General features: G+C 37.9%; 1 protein-coding gene across 12 annotated transcripts in view; it reads right to left on the reverse strand.

Moving 5' to 3' along the window:
* Positions 1 to 850: 850 nt before the first annotated feature.
* The window catches only part of LOC113152065 (epidermal growth factor receptor substrate 15-like 1), a 44,473-nt gene continuing 26,940 nt past the window's right edge, over positions 851 to 18,383 (reverse strand). For 8 of the 12 annotated variants that reach the window (XM_026345017.1, XM_026345018.1, XM_026345011.1 and 5 more), the window contains 4 exons: positions 17,682 to 17,827; positions 16,074 to 16,167; positions 11,385 to 11,596; positions 851 to 5,967 (listed from right to left, as the gene is read on the reverse strand). In XM_026345017.1, coding sequence (XP_026200802.1) covers positions 5,821 to 5,967; positions 11,385 to 11,596; positions 16,074 to 16,167; positions 17,682 to 17,827 — 599 coding nt within the window. In that variant the 3' untranslated portion in view covers positions 851 to 5,820. Of the gene's footprint in view, positions 5,968 to 7,373; positions 7,391 to 11,384; positions 11,597 to 16,073; positions 16,168 to 17,681; positions 17,828 to 18,383 lie in introns of all 12 variants that reach the window. The other 4 variants (XM_026345008.1, XM_026345016.1, XM_026345012.1 and 1 more) reach the window with 3 other exon arrangements.

Consider the following 18,383-nt stretch of genomic DNA (forward strand, 5'->3'; position numbering starts at 1 on the left):
AGAGAGAAGTCTGTTGTCTGACATTATGTGACTATTTATTTATATTAGTTGTTATACTAATGTTCTTGTTCTTGGGTGACTAAATATAGTGCCGTTTCTGTACTATGATGTACTCTAAATCCTGACTGAAAATCTCTATACAGGTTATTCTTGTGCAGGTGGTCACATAATTGCTTTGAAACTACTCATTCAAGGATTTTAGAGATAAAAGGTAGATTGGGTAGAGGTTTGACTGTAGCCACCTTAAAAGCCTTTAGTACAATAGGTTGAGATGATCTAATATAGACATGCTAATCAAAGGTACAAATACATGCAAACCCATCCATTCCAGTTCCAGAGAAGTGTATTTTCTTTTATTTAATTTTCTAATAGTTATGATTTTATTAGTAAAGAAATTAATATAGTCATATCTACTGAGAGTTAAGGGGATACAGATTCAACAGAGCTATGACTCTGTCAGCCTGGTGATTTGGCGGTTTACCAATAAAATTGAACTGAATTAAATCTATATACCAATTTAGATAACGACTAATACTGTTTAGGTGGAGACCCAAACTGTCTCAGAGAAGTCATTGGTTCAGGAACAACCCAGGACCAATCTGCCAGGACACTAGTGTCACTGTCTACAGTCAAGTTAGTTTTACATTGACATAAACTAAAATGCTAATGTTCCTGCTCCAATGTTTTATGGTTGGATGTCTTCTTTTGCTACAATGAGCAGGGGGTACAGTATGTTCGTAGTTGAGGGATTCAACCCCCTGCTGTTTCGCTGCCAATGGACCTGGTGAGTTGTGCTAAGTGGATGAATATTGACAATCCAGCTGTGTGTAACAAAGCAAGAAGCAGACCATTGTCATTGAACTGAAATGTTTATTATATTAAACAGTACGGGCCATACAGGGAGGATCACTATTTAAAATAAACCAGCATCTATTCTCTCCTCAGCTATTAGTGTAACAATAGGCAATCCTCCAAATGCTCCCTTACCAAGTTTAATCTTCCCCTTCGATTTGTAACAGGACAACTACAACAGACATCATACTATACAGACTGTACACACATTGTATGCATCTTATGCAATGAGCACACCTTAGATTATTTCGCCTACAAGGGGGGATGGGCAGCTAAAGAAGGTGGAAAAAAGAGAAGTAAAGTGAAAAACAATAAAACAAGATTCCCTAAAATGTGTTTCAATTCAAAAGCTTTCTACCAACATGAAATATTCAGTGTTCTGGGAAATAAAACAAACTAACTTTAAAAATAAAGAGTTATTTAGTTGTAAATTGATATTTCTCAGGTGTCAAGTCATAATTATGTTAAAAAGATCAATTACCATAGTCTTTCCTTGAAATGAAAAAAAAAAAAGACATAAAAGGGAAATTGAAATGTTTTTAGATTCTTATGATTAGATTCATAGATTCAGATAACTTAGTGGTAACATTGCTGCTCTACATGCTCCAATCCCAGCTGTGGCCTACCTCCAGTAGGGGTCCTTAGGCAAAACCTCTTTATGCTTACCCTGCCTTTGCCTTGTACCTTGTAAGTCACTTTGGATAAATTATCCAAAAATGACTAATTGTAAATGTAAATCAAAGCGGGAACTGTCCGATGAGTGGCTGCATAAATAAACATTTTAAAAACATATGTTATATATCAAAAACATCCAACTGCTTTCACAGGGTACACAAAAAAAATAACAAAAAACAAAACTTCTATTGCACAATGGAGGTAACAGACAGACAAATACAGTAGGAGCGGTGGTACCAGTCTGAAAGTCACTGATCTGAAGAGTACACAGCAGCCGGCCTGAGGTCAGAGGGAGGTGGACAGAAACACATGTAGGACAGATGGGTCAAAGTTCAGTGACTGTAGCAGCAAGTGTCGAGCATCAAGAGTCAGAATGACATATGATCAGAGTCCTAATACTGTATCTCAAGACTTTGATCAAATTGCTCCTGATTTCAACTGTACAATTTGTAGACAGTTTTGTACATCTACTTCACATTTCACACATTTTGAGTTCAAATAAAAAGAAAAAGCTCAGAATTGTTTTAGTATCTCTGCTAAAACTGAAACTCAGGGATCAGATTGGCTCTAGAGTGAAAATGTGTCAAATGATGCAGGTTTTCTATTCTTGACCTTTCAAACATGAGGTGTGACTGAAGGCTTTAACATTATATGAAAAATGTAATACTTTCTCCTTCTGGGAGGTACTACCAAACATTTTATATAAAGTTCTCCAGATGTTGATATTTATACTGTGAGACAATATCACTACTGGTAAAAAAAAAAACTCCTGCTTGATCACACAGCTGTACGATGATAACAAAGTTAGAAGTTAGTTTCCCGTACCTCCTCCCAGAGCAGAAGGCCGCATTGCACCCTGTGAAGCACAGATCTATTCTATAGTACACGACAGAGGATTTGCTTTTAAAACACAGCTGAGCTACACTGTTCTTGTTCTTGGGTGAATTTGCAGCACATGACAAATTCAAAGGGACACTTTTCAGCCATTGTGATTATCAGGTCTCTTTTTTTTGCTGCATAAGCTTTTTGGTCACATTGTGAAAACATTACTGGCTTTGCACAAACAGGCTAGAGAAGTTTTAAAGAAATAAAATCCTTCATAAGATAACATTTGCACTACAGTATCACAGGACCATGAAGCTGTCCAGGGGCTGTTAGCTGTGTACAGCTTAGAGAGTGACTTTTGCAATGTACAGGACATATTCTACAAGGATACCACTAAAACAAAGTAAATATTCAAGTAAACAAGACAAGAATGGCAGGGAGCGTCAGTTTACATGTTCCTGGCGCCATTTCTCTCCAAATTGGGTAAATTCACATTACAAGGGTTTTTAGCATTTGATTCCTCAGAAGGCAGCTACTCACATAAAAAGAAAAGGAAAGAAAACAGTTGTTCGACATAGCCAGACTACTGACTTCCCCTGTACCATCATGTCGTTCAATGTAGGGACTGGAGAAGCAAATGTAACTAAAAAAACACAAGGTTATCTTGAAGCAGCTGTCAGTGTGTGTCATCTTTTGAGGCTGCTACGACCCAACAGTTTACATACTGTCTTAGAAGTTACACATTACTCTTTGTCACAACATACTTGTCCAACTACAGCATCACAAATGCATTTTGTTAGCTGAAGTTCCAACAAAGACGGAGCTTGTTAGCATTTCACAGACTTGAACCAGAACCAGCATAATATGTAACAGTACAGTCCTGGACAGACACCTGATGGAACCTACACATTTGTAATAATGTAACTGTTAAAAGTACAAACACCCCTCATAGCTGATGGTGGGTCTTCTATGGCATGAGGTTTTTACAGTGTAGTCAAACAGTGGTGACTGTAACACATAGTGAAACTGAGCGGAGTTGGAGTTGGAGTTGAACATAATCAATGAGCCAGTTACTAACACTGAGCAATTCCACCTGTTCCAACTTTGATTTGACAAACTCAGGTTTTTTCTTCCTTTAGAACCAACTTTACAATTTAAGAGATTGATTACCAAAATTCTTCATTTAACGGTTCCATCAGAATATACCCAGATCGCTCACGCTTTGCTTTAACTAAATCAACTATAAAGACTTTTTTTTTTTTTTTTTTTACCTGTTGTGGTAATGAAAAAAGTAAACACTCATCCTTTTATATAACATTCAGGAAAACACATGCTCTGAACAGATTCCCACTGCAGGGCATGGCGTGGCAACAAACCGAAGCGTATGACTGATCACAGGAAAGGAACACGACAAGATGAGTGAAAAGGTTCTGAGTGAAAGAGAAAGTATTAAGAATCTGTTCTATTTCCAAGATGAAACCGTCACAGTCACATGCAGTTTGCTCCACAGAATTTCCAGTCAACACTTCACATAATGGGACAACTCATAGAAAAAGGTGAGTGGTTAGATCTATGTTGGAGCATCAAACTATGACACAACACAATTAGCCAATTTCACATATTTCCAGTTCCCAGCCTACTGAAAGCTGATTTCAGCAAAGTTCAAACCACTCTGCAGTTGCTGGTCTGTACAGCACTGGAGTGACTAGAACACATCAATAACACAAAACGGCATTAATCAAAAAAAGCATGTCAAAACAATAATGATAATCAGCTCATCAAATAAAAACTGATAAAATCATTGCTCTAAAAAGAAAACAAATGTACAAAAGGGATTGGATTTGGTGGATGTGTGGTGACATCACAGCATTGGTATGAGCACAGCTGTGGAGAGGTGCCACAGACCGCTCTGCTCATCTATACATACTGGACAAAGGAGGAGACAAACCTGCAGGTCATCACAGGACAAATGTATCTGTATATTTTGTGACTGTCACTCTGAAGGATATGTGGCCACTTTTGTCTGCACAGTTATGTGTCACATTAGAGGGATACTAACCCCCACTTTATTATTATGAGCATTATGTTTGTATTAGTCAGTATTTAGATTGAGTTTTTTACAGTTTTGATTATCCATACACTGTGTAAGCACTGTATGAGCAAACAAAGGCTAAGGGGCACAGTTTTTACAAAGCTCTATACCATCTTCTGTTGGAAGATCTAGAGGAGCTTTCTCTGCTGAAACTACAGAACTGCTCTAAAGCACAAGACTTTAGGACCAGGTAATAATGCAAGGCCCTTAATATTTCAGTTTATATTATGCTTCTGTTCTTGCTGCTTGTGTATTGTATATTCTTTAAGAAAGGTGTGATGAAACAAATGATCAAAAGTGAAGGACATCAGCACATCTTAAAGTTACCCATTTTTGATAACCCAGCTACATCTAGACTTAAACTGAAAGTCTCTTAACTCATGGCAGAACCAGGTGTGGCATCAAATGGAAAATAAAACTTACATTTGGGGAAATCTGCTTAATCTTAAGCAGAGTAAAACTGTAAGAATTTAACATCGATTTATGTACATCTAGTATAGACTTTAGCCTATCACAGAGGAAAACAGGTTTCAGAACAAGAGAGAGAGAATAAAAAACCCCTCACAACTATCAACCCTCTCACTTATTCTCTGTGCCGGGGTGAGTGACAGCATTTCCTGAAAAAAAATCTCAATCCTGAGGAATGTCAGACTGCCTGTAATTAAACAAATACTTACGTAACACAACATTCTGCAGCATTTTCTTACAACCAAGACAACTCAACACTGAAAAGTGACATGTCTATACTATCAGCAGCCTGATGATATATTCTCATCAACCAGGAACAATCCCTTTCAACAAACACTGGGGCAGTTAATTTTCTACTTGTCTACTGCCAGAACTGTTCTGCTAGCAACACCCACTCTCCAGCACAGCCAGTGAAGCTGGAGAAGAAAAAGAACCAGGTCAAATGCAAACTGTCGGGAATGGCCAGCTAGTCTGCTCAGTCCAATCGATGGATGCATCACATTACTGTCCAGCCATGATGGTGTATACACACAGTGAATCTGTTTTGTTTTTGTTCCTCCTGCTTCCTGCTCGTCCTGTGTTTCTTCAGTTCTCTGTCCCTTTACGTCTTCTTGTGTCAGGTTTGCAGTGACGATTTCTGGGCCTACAGTTTTTATGTCTTGTTTTTTAACACAGGTTCCCCTTCTTTCTGGTCTGTTCATTGAGTCACTGAGTGTAGGGGAATGTAAATAGTGGAGGTGCAGTGTGTGTGTGTGTGTGTGTGTGTGTGTGTGTGTATGTCAGAGACAGAAAATTAGTCCAGTGGTGAGATTTGTGTAGGAACATTTTAATGTCTGTTTGTGTCTGTTGTCTGCATGTTTTCCTCACTATTTACTTTGTCTGTATTTGTGAGTGGTGGGGCTTTCAGGTCACGCGTTGGACATCTCAGCCTTGCTAAGGGCGATGGCAAGTTCCAGGTCTTCCTGCTCCTGCTGTCTGAGCCTCTTCAGCCGCTCACGCTCTGCTCGTTCACTCTCCCGTTTAGCCCACTCCAACTGCTGAGCCTCGTTCCCGAACTACAGAAACAGAGAGAGAGAGAGAGAGAGAAAAAGAGAGATATTTATTTAGAATTAGAGTTGGAATTATTAGAGACCTAGATCTAGACCCACTAATTACGAATGACTTACCCAGTAATTGTATTCAGTTAGTGTGAAACAAGTCTGACACATTAAAATGATTCCCTGGTAATTTGGCCAGTTTTAAAGGTTTTTTTTACCCAGTTACTGTGAAAAATATCAGAAGCTTTAATTATTTAAAGAAAATTTCCATTTTCCATTCCATCATTTGTACAAATGAATGAAAAAATCTAAATGTAATTATATTCAAAATTTAAACCTGGTTCACATTTAATTACAATGCTAGATCAATTATCAGGTAATTCTATCAAAATTTCTTACTTATTTCAATAGTTTAATTTAAACTGTAAAATAATTACTAGGTAATTATTGTATAATTAGTGGCGTGTAATTCACTAGATTATAACATAATGTTCATTTATGACGCTGTCAGAAGGAAAGTGCAGAAGATTTTCTATAATTTTTTCTATTATTTTGTCCATCCCATAGGCAACATGTTCCTATATACTACCATACTATATATACTGCCTATCCAAAAAGAAAGTCCACACACTCACACATTTCGTTGGACCACCTTTAGCTTCGATTACGGCACACATCATTTCAATAAGCTTCTGCAATGTCACAACATTTATTCCCATCCAGAGTTGCATTCATTTTTCATCTTCTTCCACTGGACAGTTCTTAACCCAGTTTTAGTAGTTACAGCAATCTCCTTAGATGTTTTTTGCTTGATGCATGCCAAAAAATTTGACCCTTCTAAAACAGATTGACACCTTTTTAAGACCACAGGATGTGCCTTCTGACATCACTGCATCACTTAGGTTAAATAACTTGTTGCCAGCTGAAAAATAATCATCCATGCAGCAATAATCCAATGGGAGGCTCTTACCTATTTGCTTAGTTAAATCCAAGTGGGACCTTTTTTTTGGACAGGCAGTGTAGCACAGTGTAGCACATCACCAAATGTAACTATGACCTCAGCAATAGAGTGCTGAAGGGATACACCTTTTCTTTCTTAACAAAGTTTGATTTAAAATACTTTAAGGTCAGCTGAATCAATGGCAAGTGTAACCAAGTGTCACTTAAGGAAAAGATAAATAATCCTGTAACACAAATTTAAATTCACAACATTTTCCAAAATCTACAAAGTAAAACATCATTTCATTTTTTAGCAGCACATGATGTAGGCTCTATCAAAAAGAAATGCTTTTAAATACATCTAAAAATACATTTCTGTTTATTAAATACATTTAGTTTAATTAAATTTAAGTTTAAGTTCATTTACTTTAATAACACTGCTGAATTGTCCATTAGTGTTCATAAGTGTTCCATTAGTCTCTTACCTTGACTTTGTCAGGTCCTGTAAGGGAGGTGAATTACAGAAAAGAGAAGTTATAAACCAGAAATCCCTGAACTGGAGCAGAGTTAGTTTACAGGACACACCACAGCAAACAGACGCACTGTAAAGGGATACCTGCAGAGTTTCTGTTCCGTCCTTTTCCAAACACTGTAAGTATTATTTATTTATCTGTTAGCATTTTTACTGAGTACAACTGATTCTACTAACTTCAAACTACAGACTGATTGAGAGAAAGTGGAGAAAATATTTAACTGTTGACTGGAATGACACTAAGCTACTAACACCTGTTGCTGATAAGGTCCACAGGTGAGACAAATAATGTGGTGAAACAGAACAGTCAGAGAATCCCTTTGTGTACAAACAAGCAACAACAAGGACAACAAAAGGAAAGAGCAGCTAAACATGGCTTCTACAACAAAATATGAGACATGCAGAAAATAAGAGGAAATAGTGTGCAAACCAATCATGTCTGACTAATACCATGAATAGTGAGTCTTAGGACAGGTTCAAGGATGAAAAGCATGGGACTATGATCTACGAAGACCTCTTAGCCTCAAAGTGATTTGTTAAAATCCTATTTACCTGAAAGAAAAGTCTGAATCTTAAATTGTACAACTTGATAAAATACTACAATTAGCCAATATTTTAATTTCAGTAAGTTAAGCTTCAGCAGGTGGGTCGTCAACCTGCAGATAGCTGATTTCCAGTACATGAGAAAGACCAGCATGAACCCTGCCTCACCTACCTGGTTAATTGTTGGCTGAACCCAAGTCATGTCTGTAAACAAAGGAGGCTGAAGTTTTCACTCTTAGCTGGACTACATGAATTGTGTGGAGGGATGGTAGGAGCTGGAACCCTCCAACAGCCCTAGCTAGCAGTGCCTTAAACTAGATGCTGACCATGCTGACAATGACATACTTGACGTGAACATGCATGGTTTATCAGAAAAAGAGTAGGAGGCTTTAACACCTCTCCACAACACCACACTGCATATGTGTCTGTTGAGCAGGATGACATTTCCTTTTTCTCCCTATTCCTACAACTACAAATAAAAATTCTCTGGCTGTTGTCAGGAGGACATACTAAGTGAAGCTTTTAAATCACATAATAATATAAATAAGAATAAGAAGAAGAAGAAGAAGAAGAAGAAGAAGAAGAAGAAGAAGAAGAAGAAGAAGAAGAAGAAGAAGAAGAAGAAGAAGAAGAAGAAGAAGAAGAAGAAGAAGAAGAAGTAGTCAGTTTGTATCTGAGGTCATATAAAGAACAGATGGTAAGGTCAAGTTCATCAATGCTGTGTCAGGTTTCAGAATAACAAAATGTAGAGGAATGCGTCAGAGGTGAGAAAAAACAAAACTACACAAACATATTAACTGAGACAAAAACATAAAAGGCTCTAAACAAATACTAACACCAAGGTGAACATTGTAACACATACTGCAAGGTCATGCAGGGCAGACAGACTTGAGAGCTGAGAGAGTGATACTGCTGTGTTTGAACTGAGTAGCACTAGCCAGTCTGTCTCATTGAAGCACTATTCATTATCTACTAAAAAGTGGTACAGCTTCACTAAAATGTAAAATAAATTATTGCATTATAAAGGAGGGAGGGAATGTTATTAGGTCAGAGCAGGTTTGTATTGTACTTCTCTCCACATATTCTTTCTGCCAAAACAAACAAACCAAAAGAAGAAAAAGGGGCTGACACCCTTTCCTGCACTACTACAAGGAGAGTGACTGTAGCTTTACTGTCCAAACTTCCTAGCTTTAAAGCCAAAACTACAATTTATGATGTAGGTTCAAATGATGTGTGATGATGTCAGAGTTGTGAATGGGGACAATTTAAGATCTAGTTTTGCTCTTATTGCTAATGTATGTAAGTACATAGTTGCCTTATGTAAGGAGATAGTAATTACACTGTTGTTTTGGCTACCTTTTCAATATGACATGTCATTGACTGTGTTAACATGCACTCAAGTAACCAGATTAATCAGAACAACCGTGTTTCTCTGGTAATTGGTGAACGAGTTATCATGCATCATATTTAAGTAAATTCGAATATACATGGACATGCAGATGAGTCAATTAATATAAACAATTATAATAATATTTATGAGTCAATATCAATATATATCACCATATAAGTCAAACTTAAAGACTCCTTTTTACTCTATTTGTAGCTAAATTAAGATGTGAAGACACCATAAGGTTAATTCACTCACTTATATCTGTCTGTGATACTGAAATCATTACTTTTGCAATAAGGCAGGCTTTTGCATGTGTGATATTAGTGTGACTCTTTGTTTCACTGTCACAAAGCACGGCGGGAAAGTTGACACTATCAGGTCTGTTGTTGTTGCGCAGGTATTCTAACTCTCACTGCCTCTCCACTGGACTGCCACAGGGTTTAGTTCTTGGTCCCCTACATTCTTCCATTTATACTATATTTGTAGGTTCCATCATCCAGTCACATGGCTTTCCCTATAATTGCTATGCTGACAACACACAGCTGTTACTGTCCTTTCCACCAAATGACATGTCTCTACATGTCTCTATGACATCCCTGCTTGGATAAGAAAAAGGAATCTTCAACTCAGTCTCTCCGTGACAGTTCTTATCTTCCCAGCCAGTTCCCACTCTGTCAGAAACCTGTGGGGGGGGGGTTTTACCACATTTCCTCTGTCTCACTGTTTGCATTAGTATTCACCCCCTTTAAAATGGCTGACCTAATCCAACAGTCCAGATATTTAGTGCTAGTAGTCCCACAATAAGTGAAATGGGGATCTCCAGTGAAAGTGGCTCAAGTGATTGCAGTAAAAAGACACTTGTGTCTGAAAGGTCCAGTCACTGGTTAATCAGTATTCCTGGATACCATTACACCATGAAGACAAAAGAATACTCCCAGCCATTCCGAGAACAGGTTATTGAAAAGCATAAGTCAGAGGATGGATACAAAAAAATCTCCACGGCACTGAACAGTGAAATCCATCATCAAGAAATGGCAGGAATATGGCACATGTCTAAATCTGCCTAGAACAAGCCGTCCACAAAAACTGACCAGTGAGAGAGGCCACTAACACACACTAACGATGACTACTCTGAGGGAGTTACAAGCTTCAGCAACTGAGATAGGAGAATCTGTACATACAATAACTGTTGTTGGGTTCTTCACCAGTCAAAGCTTTATGGGAGAAAGTCACTGTTGAAGAAAACTCATGTTAAATCATGAATAGTGTTCACCAATAGGCATGTGAAAAACTCCATTGTCCAGGGGAAGAGAGTTATTTGTTCTGATGAGACCAAAATGGTGCTTTTTGTCCATCAGACAAGACGTTATGTTTGAAGCACACCAAACCCTGCAGATCACCACAAACACACCATCACCACTGTGAAATAAGGCGGTGGCAGCATCACGCTGTGGGGATACTTCTCAACAGCCGGCCCAAGAAGACTTGTTAAGGTAGAGGGTAAGATGAATGCGGCAAAATATAGGACAGTCCTGGAGGACAATCTTATTCGGTTGTCAAGACAACTACGGCTTGGGAGAAGATTTGTTTTCCAGCAAGACAATGACCCAAAGCATACAGCGAAAGACCTGACACAGCTGGTGAATTAAGTGATTAGTCAATCAACTATGAAAATTATTTGTCAACTATACTGATGATAAATTAACTGAAAATAATGTTTAATCAATCAATCACATTTAGGGGTTAATAAGCATTCTTATTATATTATTTTAAGTTTGGCTATGTTAATGATTTGATCTCAATTTACAAATAAGTAGGTGGAACTGTCATACTTGTTAACCACTAATTATCCATTCAGCACACTTAAGTCTAATGTATTTATAGTATCCTTTTAGAGTTCATGACTCAACTGCACTTTCTACATTCTTGCAGTATGATAACATAAAAAAACAAATACTTAAATCTGGTGTCTGTGCAGAGCTCTGCTGTCAGGGAGCTGTCAGTCAAACAGTATCACCCATCTCAACTTACAGAACTGAAGTCTGCAAAACCCGAGGTAGAGTCTTTAGGGGCTTTACTTGATGCTGAGGATGGAGCAAAAGGGTCTTTGCCACAGAATGGGTCTCCCAGGCCCTTTTTACTCTGAAATGGGTCGATGGCTTCACCACCACCAAATGGCTGGAAGGGGTCACATGGTTTGGAAGTGTCACCTGTGCCTGACATGCTCACTGGTGTGCTCTTACCTAAGACATAAAAGACAGAGATAATCATCAAAGTAAAGTATATTTTACTTAAACACTTTCCATATCATTTGGATAAAAACTAGCACAATCAGCATGTTCACATAGACAAATGTAAAAAGAGACTGGAAATAAAAATAAGATAAATGTGAAAAGGAATTTGTAAAAAGGAATTTTTAAAAAATGATCAATAAATGTACTCGGCATGGGACAGAAACAAACATTATTTGCTCTGTGATGATGAGGTCATGCTTAGAGAAGCAAAAAAAAAGTAAAATAAAAAAGTAAATAAACATAAATTAATCCTGTTTATCAAGAGAAAGATGTAAATAGTGCATGTGTTCATTTATAGTGGAGAGATACCATGACACATCACTGCAGTTCCCATGAGTAATTCTCACCTTAGTGAACTTAGGTTATATGTTGATAGCACAGGATCTGATTCGATCTGCCCCAAGTTAAAATACACAAGCAATAAATTCTCTGGTTCTCATCGTTTTGCCCACACCCTGCTTCACCTCAGAGATGCCTACTCTGAAAGCCACACAAGTTTCAAGCCCACATGCAGCACACCAAAACATTTCACATCAAGTCTTTCTTTAAATTATCACATGCAGAGCTACATCCTTCTGAGAAAGGAAATCTATAAAAACAGCTGGTATAGGAAAAAACACATAGCTAAAGACCACACCCAAAGGACTAAAACCAAAAGTGATACCCATAACCCACAAAACAATTCTCAACGGTTTTCTGGTAAATCACTTGGTTGGGTTTCTGTCCACATTACCAACTGTTGGTTTACCACTTTACTAGTTAGAACAATGTTGTTCTTATTCATCAACCATATAAATGCATATTCAATCTAACAATAGAAAATAGATTCATAAATGTTATATGCTGTAACTTTAAAAAAACAGCTGCAAAGACATTGAAAAACTACACTACTATAAACTAAAATGAAGCTTCTTCATTTACAGTAATTAGTAAACAGATAATTGAAGATATTAACAGTTGATTTACAAAGTGAGTCTAATTACATATTTTGCAGAGTCTTTCATTTTGTTTAATAATCTTGCTGTTTAACTCCAAAATAAGTTGTCAAAAATGACCTGCAGCTCCCCAACAACAATTTCCCCAAGAGGGTGAATAAAGTATTAGTAAGTAAGTAATTACTTAATGAACTTATTTTTTTCTTACAATATGCAATTTTGCTTGACCAGCATATAAATCTAGTTTGCAATAATACAAAACAGAGAAAATACTAAAACCTTGGGAGACATTTAAAAGTCTTGAGCAGTTTTTTTTCTCGAGCAGTTCTGTATGTTTGACAAATAATGTCACATGAAGGTGAACACCTTACTTATTGTTCTCAACTTAAAATGGATTTGTCACATTGTTAAAAGCATTTTAACATCACCCTGCATTTAAGACTCTGTTACAGAACCCTTGAATTCAGTCAGTATAATTTAATGCTTGTAGACCTGGTAAAGCAGAAAAAACACTATATCTGTAGCCTTAACAGTTTTAATAATTAATTTGAAATTCCATTTTCATTTTAAGAATTGGACTCAGCAATGCTAAATACTCAACAAACAAACCATGTAACAGAAAAGTAATTAGAGTAATGACAGTTATTAACAGGGAGCTGAATCTGAGCCTGGCAGGGGATCGTGGGAACGTTAAGAGCATAAACATGTTTCTTGTGTAGGTGTTAAACCACAGGACCAGTCAAACGGCTGTCATACAAAATACACAAATGCATTTAGTCTTATTACCCAGATAACCCGGGTGATCGGGGTGAGCAGTTCATTTCACACTCCACAGAGAGCAAAACTGCATGCCTGGCAATCAGTTTTTTCCTCTTTCAGTAAACATCACACACACATGCACACAAGCACACACATTCACACCCGAGAAACCACAATCACGAACTCCACCCTGTTTTAAAATAATTCACTACATTTGTGGCATCTAAATTTAATGCCTATCATAGTGTTGTACATGCAGCATGAAGGGTTTAATTTTCTAAAAACAACACAACTGCAGCACTGAGTCTGCATTTATGTCAATTTATTGGTAGCACACTGACACTCTCAATGCAGAGATGCCTCATTCACACCTTGGTGATGAGACAAAGTCCCATGAACATGGAATGTATGTGAGTGTATATGGAAAAGTAACTAGAGAACAAACAAAAAACACTGAAGTGGATATAGCATGCAGAGATGCAGAATTGTTTTATTGTAACACTGCTGGCATGTGCCCACTGCACAGCCTGCAGCCTGACCTTCTCTGAACCACTCACCCTCGTAAACACACATGCACACACATAAAGGGAAGAGAGAGGAAGCAAGTTAGGGTGTGTCTGCAAACAGGCCAAGCAAACCACACGCCATCGCTCTTACAACATAACCTTCACGTTTGCCTGCACACAAACATCAGAGCAAAAGTGTCACTAATATTAACATGAAATCTATAGAAAAATCACAAGAAAATTATTCAGTTTTAACAATTTGGCCAGAGGTGTCACTCCAGAGTGAAGACTGGATGTAGGCCTTACTGACAGCTGTTAGATTCACACTGTTCTTTAACACATAATAAGACTGCCGCCACAGCTTAAAGGACCTCTTCTTCTAGTTATCTTCTACAAAACCTGAGTCAGCAAGTGTGTGAGATAGTGTAATAGCAAGAGTGGCCACAGTTTTGCCTGAAACAACAAGAAGACAAAGGTCTCCATGTCTTGATTCTTTGCTAAACAGAACCTTTCTGATAATTACATCAATTCAAAAACAACTTTTCCAATATGCTTTAATTATTTTTAGGTTACTAATGTAGGTCAGAGGTTACACAAGTGAGTTAGCCTTAGGAGTGACCTTCTTCACAGTTCGATTCTCTTGTGGAACTGACCTTTTACACTATAGATGTCAAATGGGATAATGTATAACAATGTGCAGAACGAAACAGCTTTAGTGGACCATTGTGATATCTGGAAGTTGGGTCATCCAAGTAGCTTCTTGAGTCTGAAGATAGTTGATTGGAGCCCACAAATTTGTACTCTAGGTTTGGTTTCACTCCACTCCTTGGCCTGAATGGGCAAAACAATAGAAGGGGAGGATGTGAAGAATAGTCACATCTCTGCCAACCCCTCTTATCACCTAAACTCTCAAAGAGAGAGAGGTGTGAGAAAAGCCTTGCATGTGCAAATCAACATCCCCTCATTCAACAGAGGTGGAGGCCTTAGACAACCTGTCTTCTATTTATTATGCTGCCCTTTCATCCATCCCCAGAAAGAACTAGCCCAATTCACTCCTACACCAGGTAGGACACACTTAATGACCCAGTTTAGATGATAAGAGGGCTTGGCAGAGTGACTTCCATGCTTCACATCCTCCCTTTCCATTGTTTCACTTAACGAGCCAATTCAGGCCAAGGGGTGGAGTGAAACCAAATTTGTGAGTACAAATTTGTGGATAACTTCAGATAACGTCACCTAGACGACTGAGAATCTTCACCGACACACCTATTGTGATGTACACACTGTATGTGAAACTCACTAGCAGTCCAGTTTGAAAAAATGTGAACCGTTCCTTCAAAAGCCTAGACCACAATGAACATAGTCGGTGTAGTCACAATACACCACCTTGTAAACACATAAGCTTGTTTACATTTGAGCACTGACGCAACAGTGCGACACAGGTCAAATACACCTGTGAAGAAAAAACATTTCTATAATAGTAAATTTAAATTGATCCTGTATCAAAACACCATCAGATTTGCTATTGTCTATCAATAATAAGCTTCAACATCACACGTTACAGTGCACGTCATGTGGAATCTGATTTGAAGTGAGATACAACATGAAGTATACAGTGTGATAGCGGTGGCTTGGCAAGCACAAGAAGGCTTTTATCTTCTCTGTACCCACGGTGACATTCTTTCCTGTTGACAGATCTGAGCCGAGTTTGACACTGTGCTTTCTACGTCGGAGAAACAAGGTTTTTTTCTGCTTACAGAAAAAACAGCATGTACATATGTCAACACTGGTTTCAACAGCATATGAGTTACCATTCATATTATTTTATTGTAGAATAATTTATAATAATTTATATTCTATTTATTCAATATGAAACAAACCAAGAACTAACATCTGTTCCATCTGACAGACAGCACCTGTTCTCACAGACAGTTTTAATCAATCTTTCTAATTAAGAGGATAATCATTTTGTGTTTAATTATTAAGCTTATTTAGTAAGCATGATTATACTGGACAGTACCAAACAGATAGTTTAACATTCTATTATTTTATAAAAGCTTCAGTTGTTGAATGTCGGCATCCAGTGACTAAAATTCTAATGATGGTCTGATATAACCAGAATTACTCAGCTCTTAGCTTTAGGCCACATACATATCTCTAAAAAGCACTTATAAACCATTGCTTTTCTTTTCACTTATTTTACTCCCTTTGCAGCATGCTACTCACCACTGGGTGGTTTGGGTCTTTGAGGAACAGTTTTCTTTGGTGGCAGAGCCGGCGTGTCATTCTTCCTGTTGAATGGGTCATCCACAAACACTGACTGGAAAAAAAGAGTGAAAGGAACACAATAAGCAATAGGATTGTTCTTCTTTTCCTTTCAGCTGTTCCCTTTCAGGAGTTGCTACACCGAATCATCTGCCTCAATTTAACCCTATCCTCTCCATCCTCTTCTCTAACATCAACAAATTTCATGTCCTCTCTGACCACGACCATATATTTCCCCTATGGTCTTCCTTTAGAGCTCCTGCCTGGCAGCTTCAACCTCAGAATTAGTTTACGTTCACAATCTCTCCTCTGAACATGTCCAAATCACCTCAATCTGGCCTCTCTCTTTATCTCCAAAACATCTGCCATGGGCTGTTCCTCTGATGTACTCATTTCTGATCCTATACATCCTCGTCACTGTCTTCAGTTCCGCTGTCTCTTAGCTTTACAGCATCACTGGCCTCACCACCATTTGGGCTGATACTCTTATGTCTTTTACTCTTTTAACTCTTACCATGGTGAAAAGGTAAGGCTTTTAAATGGTGCACTTATATAGCGCTTTTCTACCCAACTGGTACTTAAAGCGCTTTACACTGCATCTCATTCACCCATTCGCACACACAAGCACACACACACTCACACACTGATGGCTGAGCCTCATGTCTCCTGTTTTGCCTCCTGTTTCACATGGAGAAGACGAGACAGGACAGTGCCTTGTCTTTGTATGCTTCATTTTCTCATTTTTATCTGTGAACATAGAGCTCATGTGACTTCAAAAAGTCTCCGTTTTTGAGACTTTGTCCTTTGGCCTTATCTGTCCAAAGGACATTCTCCGAGAAGCTTTGTTGCTTGTCAATATGCATTCTCATTTTTTTTATGATACGTTTTAAACAGTGGAGTCCTCCTCAGTCCCCTTCCTTTAAGCACACTTTGTCTTAAACAGTGACTGATGGTGCAATCTGATAACGATGTACCATGACTTTGGATTTCACCTCTAATCTCTTTGGAAATTATTCTGGATTCTTTGGTTTCCATTCGTATTATCTGTCTCTTTAATTTGTCATCAGTTGTCCTCTTGCGGCCACGTCTAGGGAAGTTGGCTATAGTCCTGTAGACCTCAAACCTTTAAATATTGTGTGCAACAGTAGTCACAGGAACATCAAGCTGCTTAGAGATGGCCTTATATCCTTTACCTTTAACATGTTTGTCTATAAATTTCTTTCTAACCCCCTGAGACAACTCTTTCCTTAGCTTTCAGTGGTCCATGTTCAGTGTGGTCTGCTCCATGACACCAAACAGCACAGTGACTACTTTTCACTGTTTAAATAGGCAGACAGACTGATTACAGGTTTGAAGACACATGTAATGCTAATTACAGGACACACTTTAATATGTCACTAGTTTAATATGTCACTATAGTCAAATTATCCTTTTTAGAATTTTCATTAGTATGTTTTTATAATGCTTCTGTTGAACCACAACTCAAAAGCAATGTCTAATTTTAGCAATGTGTGTGAGATAGGTGGACAGTAACCATCTTCCAGGAAAAGTGATCTTGGCCTATGGTACCTTCTGGTAGTCTGGCAGCCAGCTAGCCCGGCCTTCAAAAGGGTCTCTGGGCTTTGACATATGACTGAAGTCTGCAAATCCAGCCGAGCTGTTACTGCTGCTGCTGAACGAACTGCCGCCAAATGGGTCCAAAGTGCCAAACAGGTCTGAGAATGACAAAGTCACAATAAATTTTAATCAAGCACATTTATGATTTCTTACAAACGTACTTAAAAAAGTTCTGTGTCAGTATCAGAGACACTTTAGCTAGTTGTGTGTTGCCTTAAATGAGCATCATCATAAGCTACAGCAAAATGAACATCAAATGGAATCCTACCTGATACAACGTCAGCAACTATTTACACAAACTGTATAACTGTTTGTTAATATGCACTTTTATTTTTTTTTCCTCTAACAGCCAAGCTAATATGGTTTCATACAGTAACACAACATTCATTATAAAACCACAAAATGTTGAGAAAGCTATCACATACAGTATGGTAAATAAGGTACTGCATGCAATATTTTAATTGCAGATGCCAGGCATAAACCACAGTGTGTGACTGCTATAAAGCTCTATTTGAACTAGCAATGACACATATGTTATGTAAGAAGCTGTAGCACAGACTAAGTGTGACAGGTTTGTGACAGTACATACATACAGTACCAAGTTGGCATTTATATTGACCATTTATATATTACAGAATTAATTCAGAATATCCT

The sequence above is a fragment of the Anabas testudineus genome, chromosome 4 (genome assembly GCF_900324465.2).
Source record: "Anabas testudineus chromosome 4, fAnaTes1.2, whole genome shotgun sequence".
Taxonomy (NCBI): domain Eukaryota; kingdom Metazoa; phylum Chordata; class Actinopteri; order Anabantiformes; family Anabantidae; genus Anabas; species Anabas testudineus.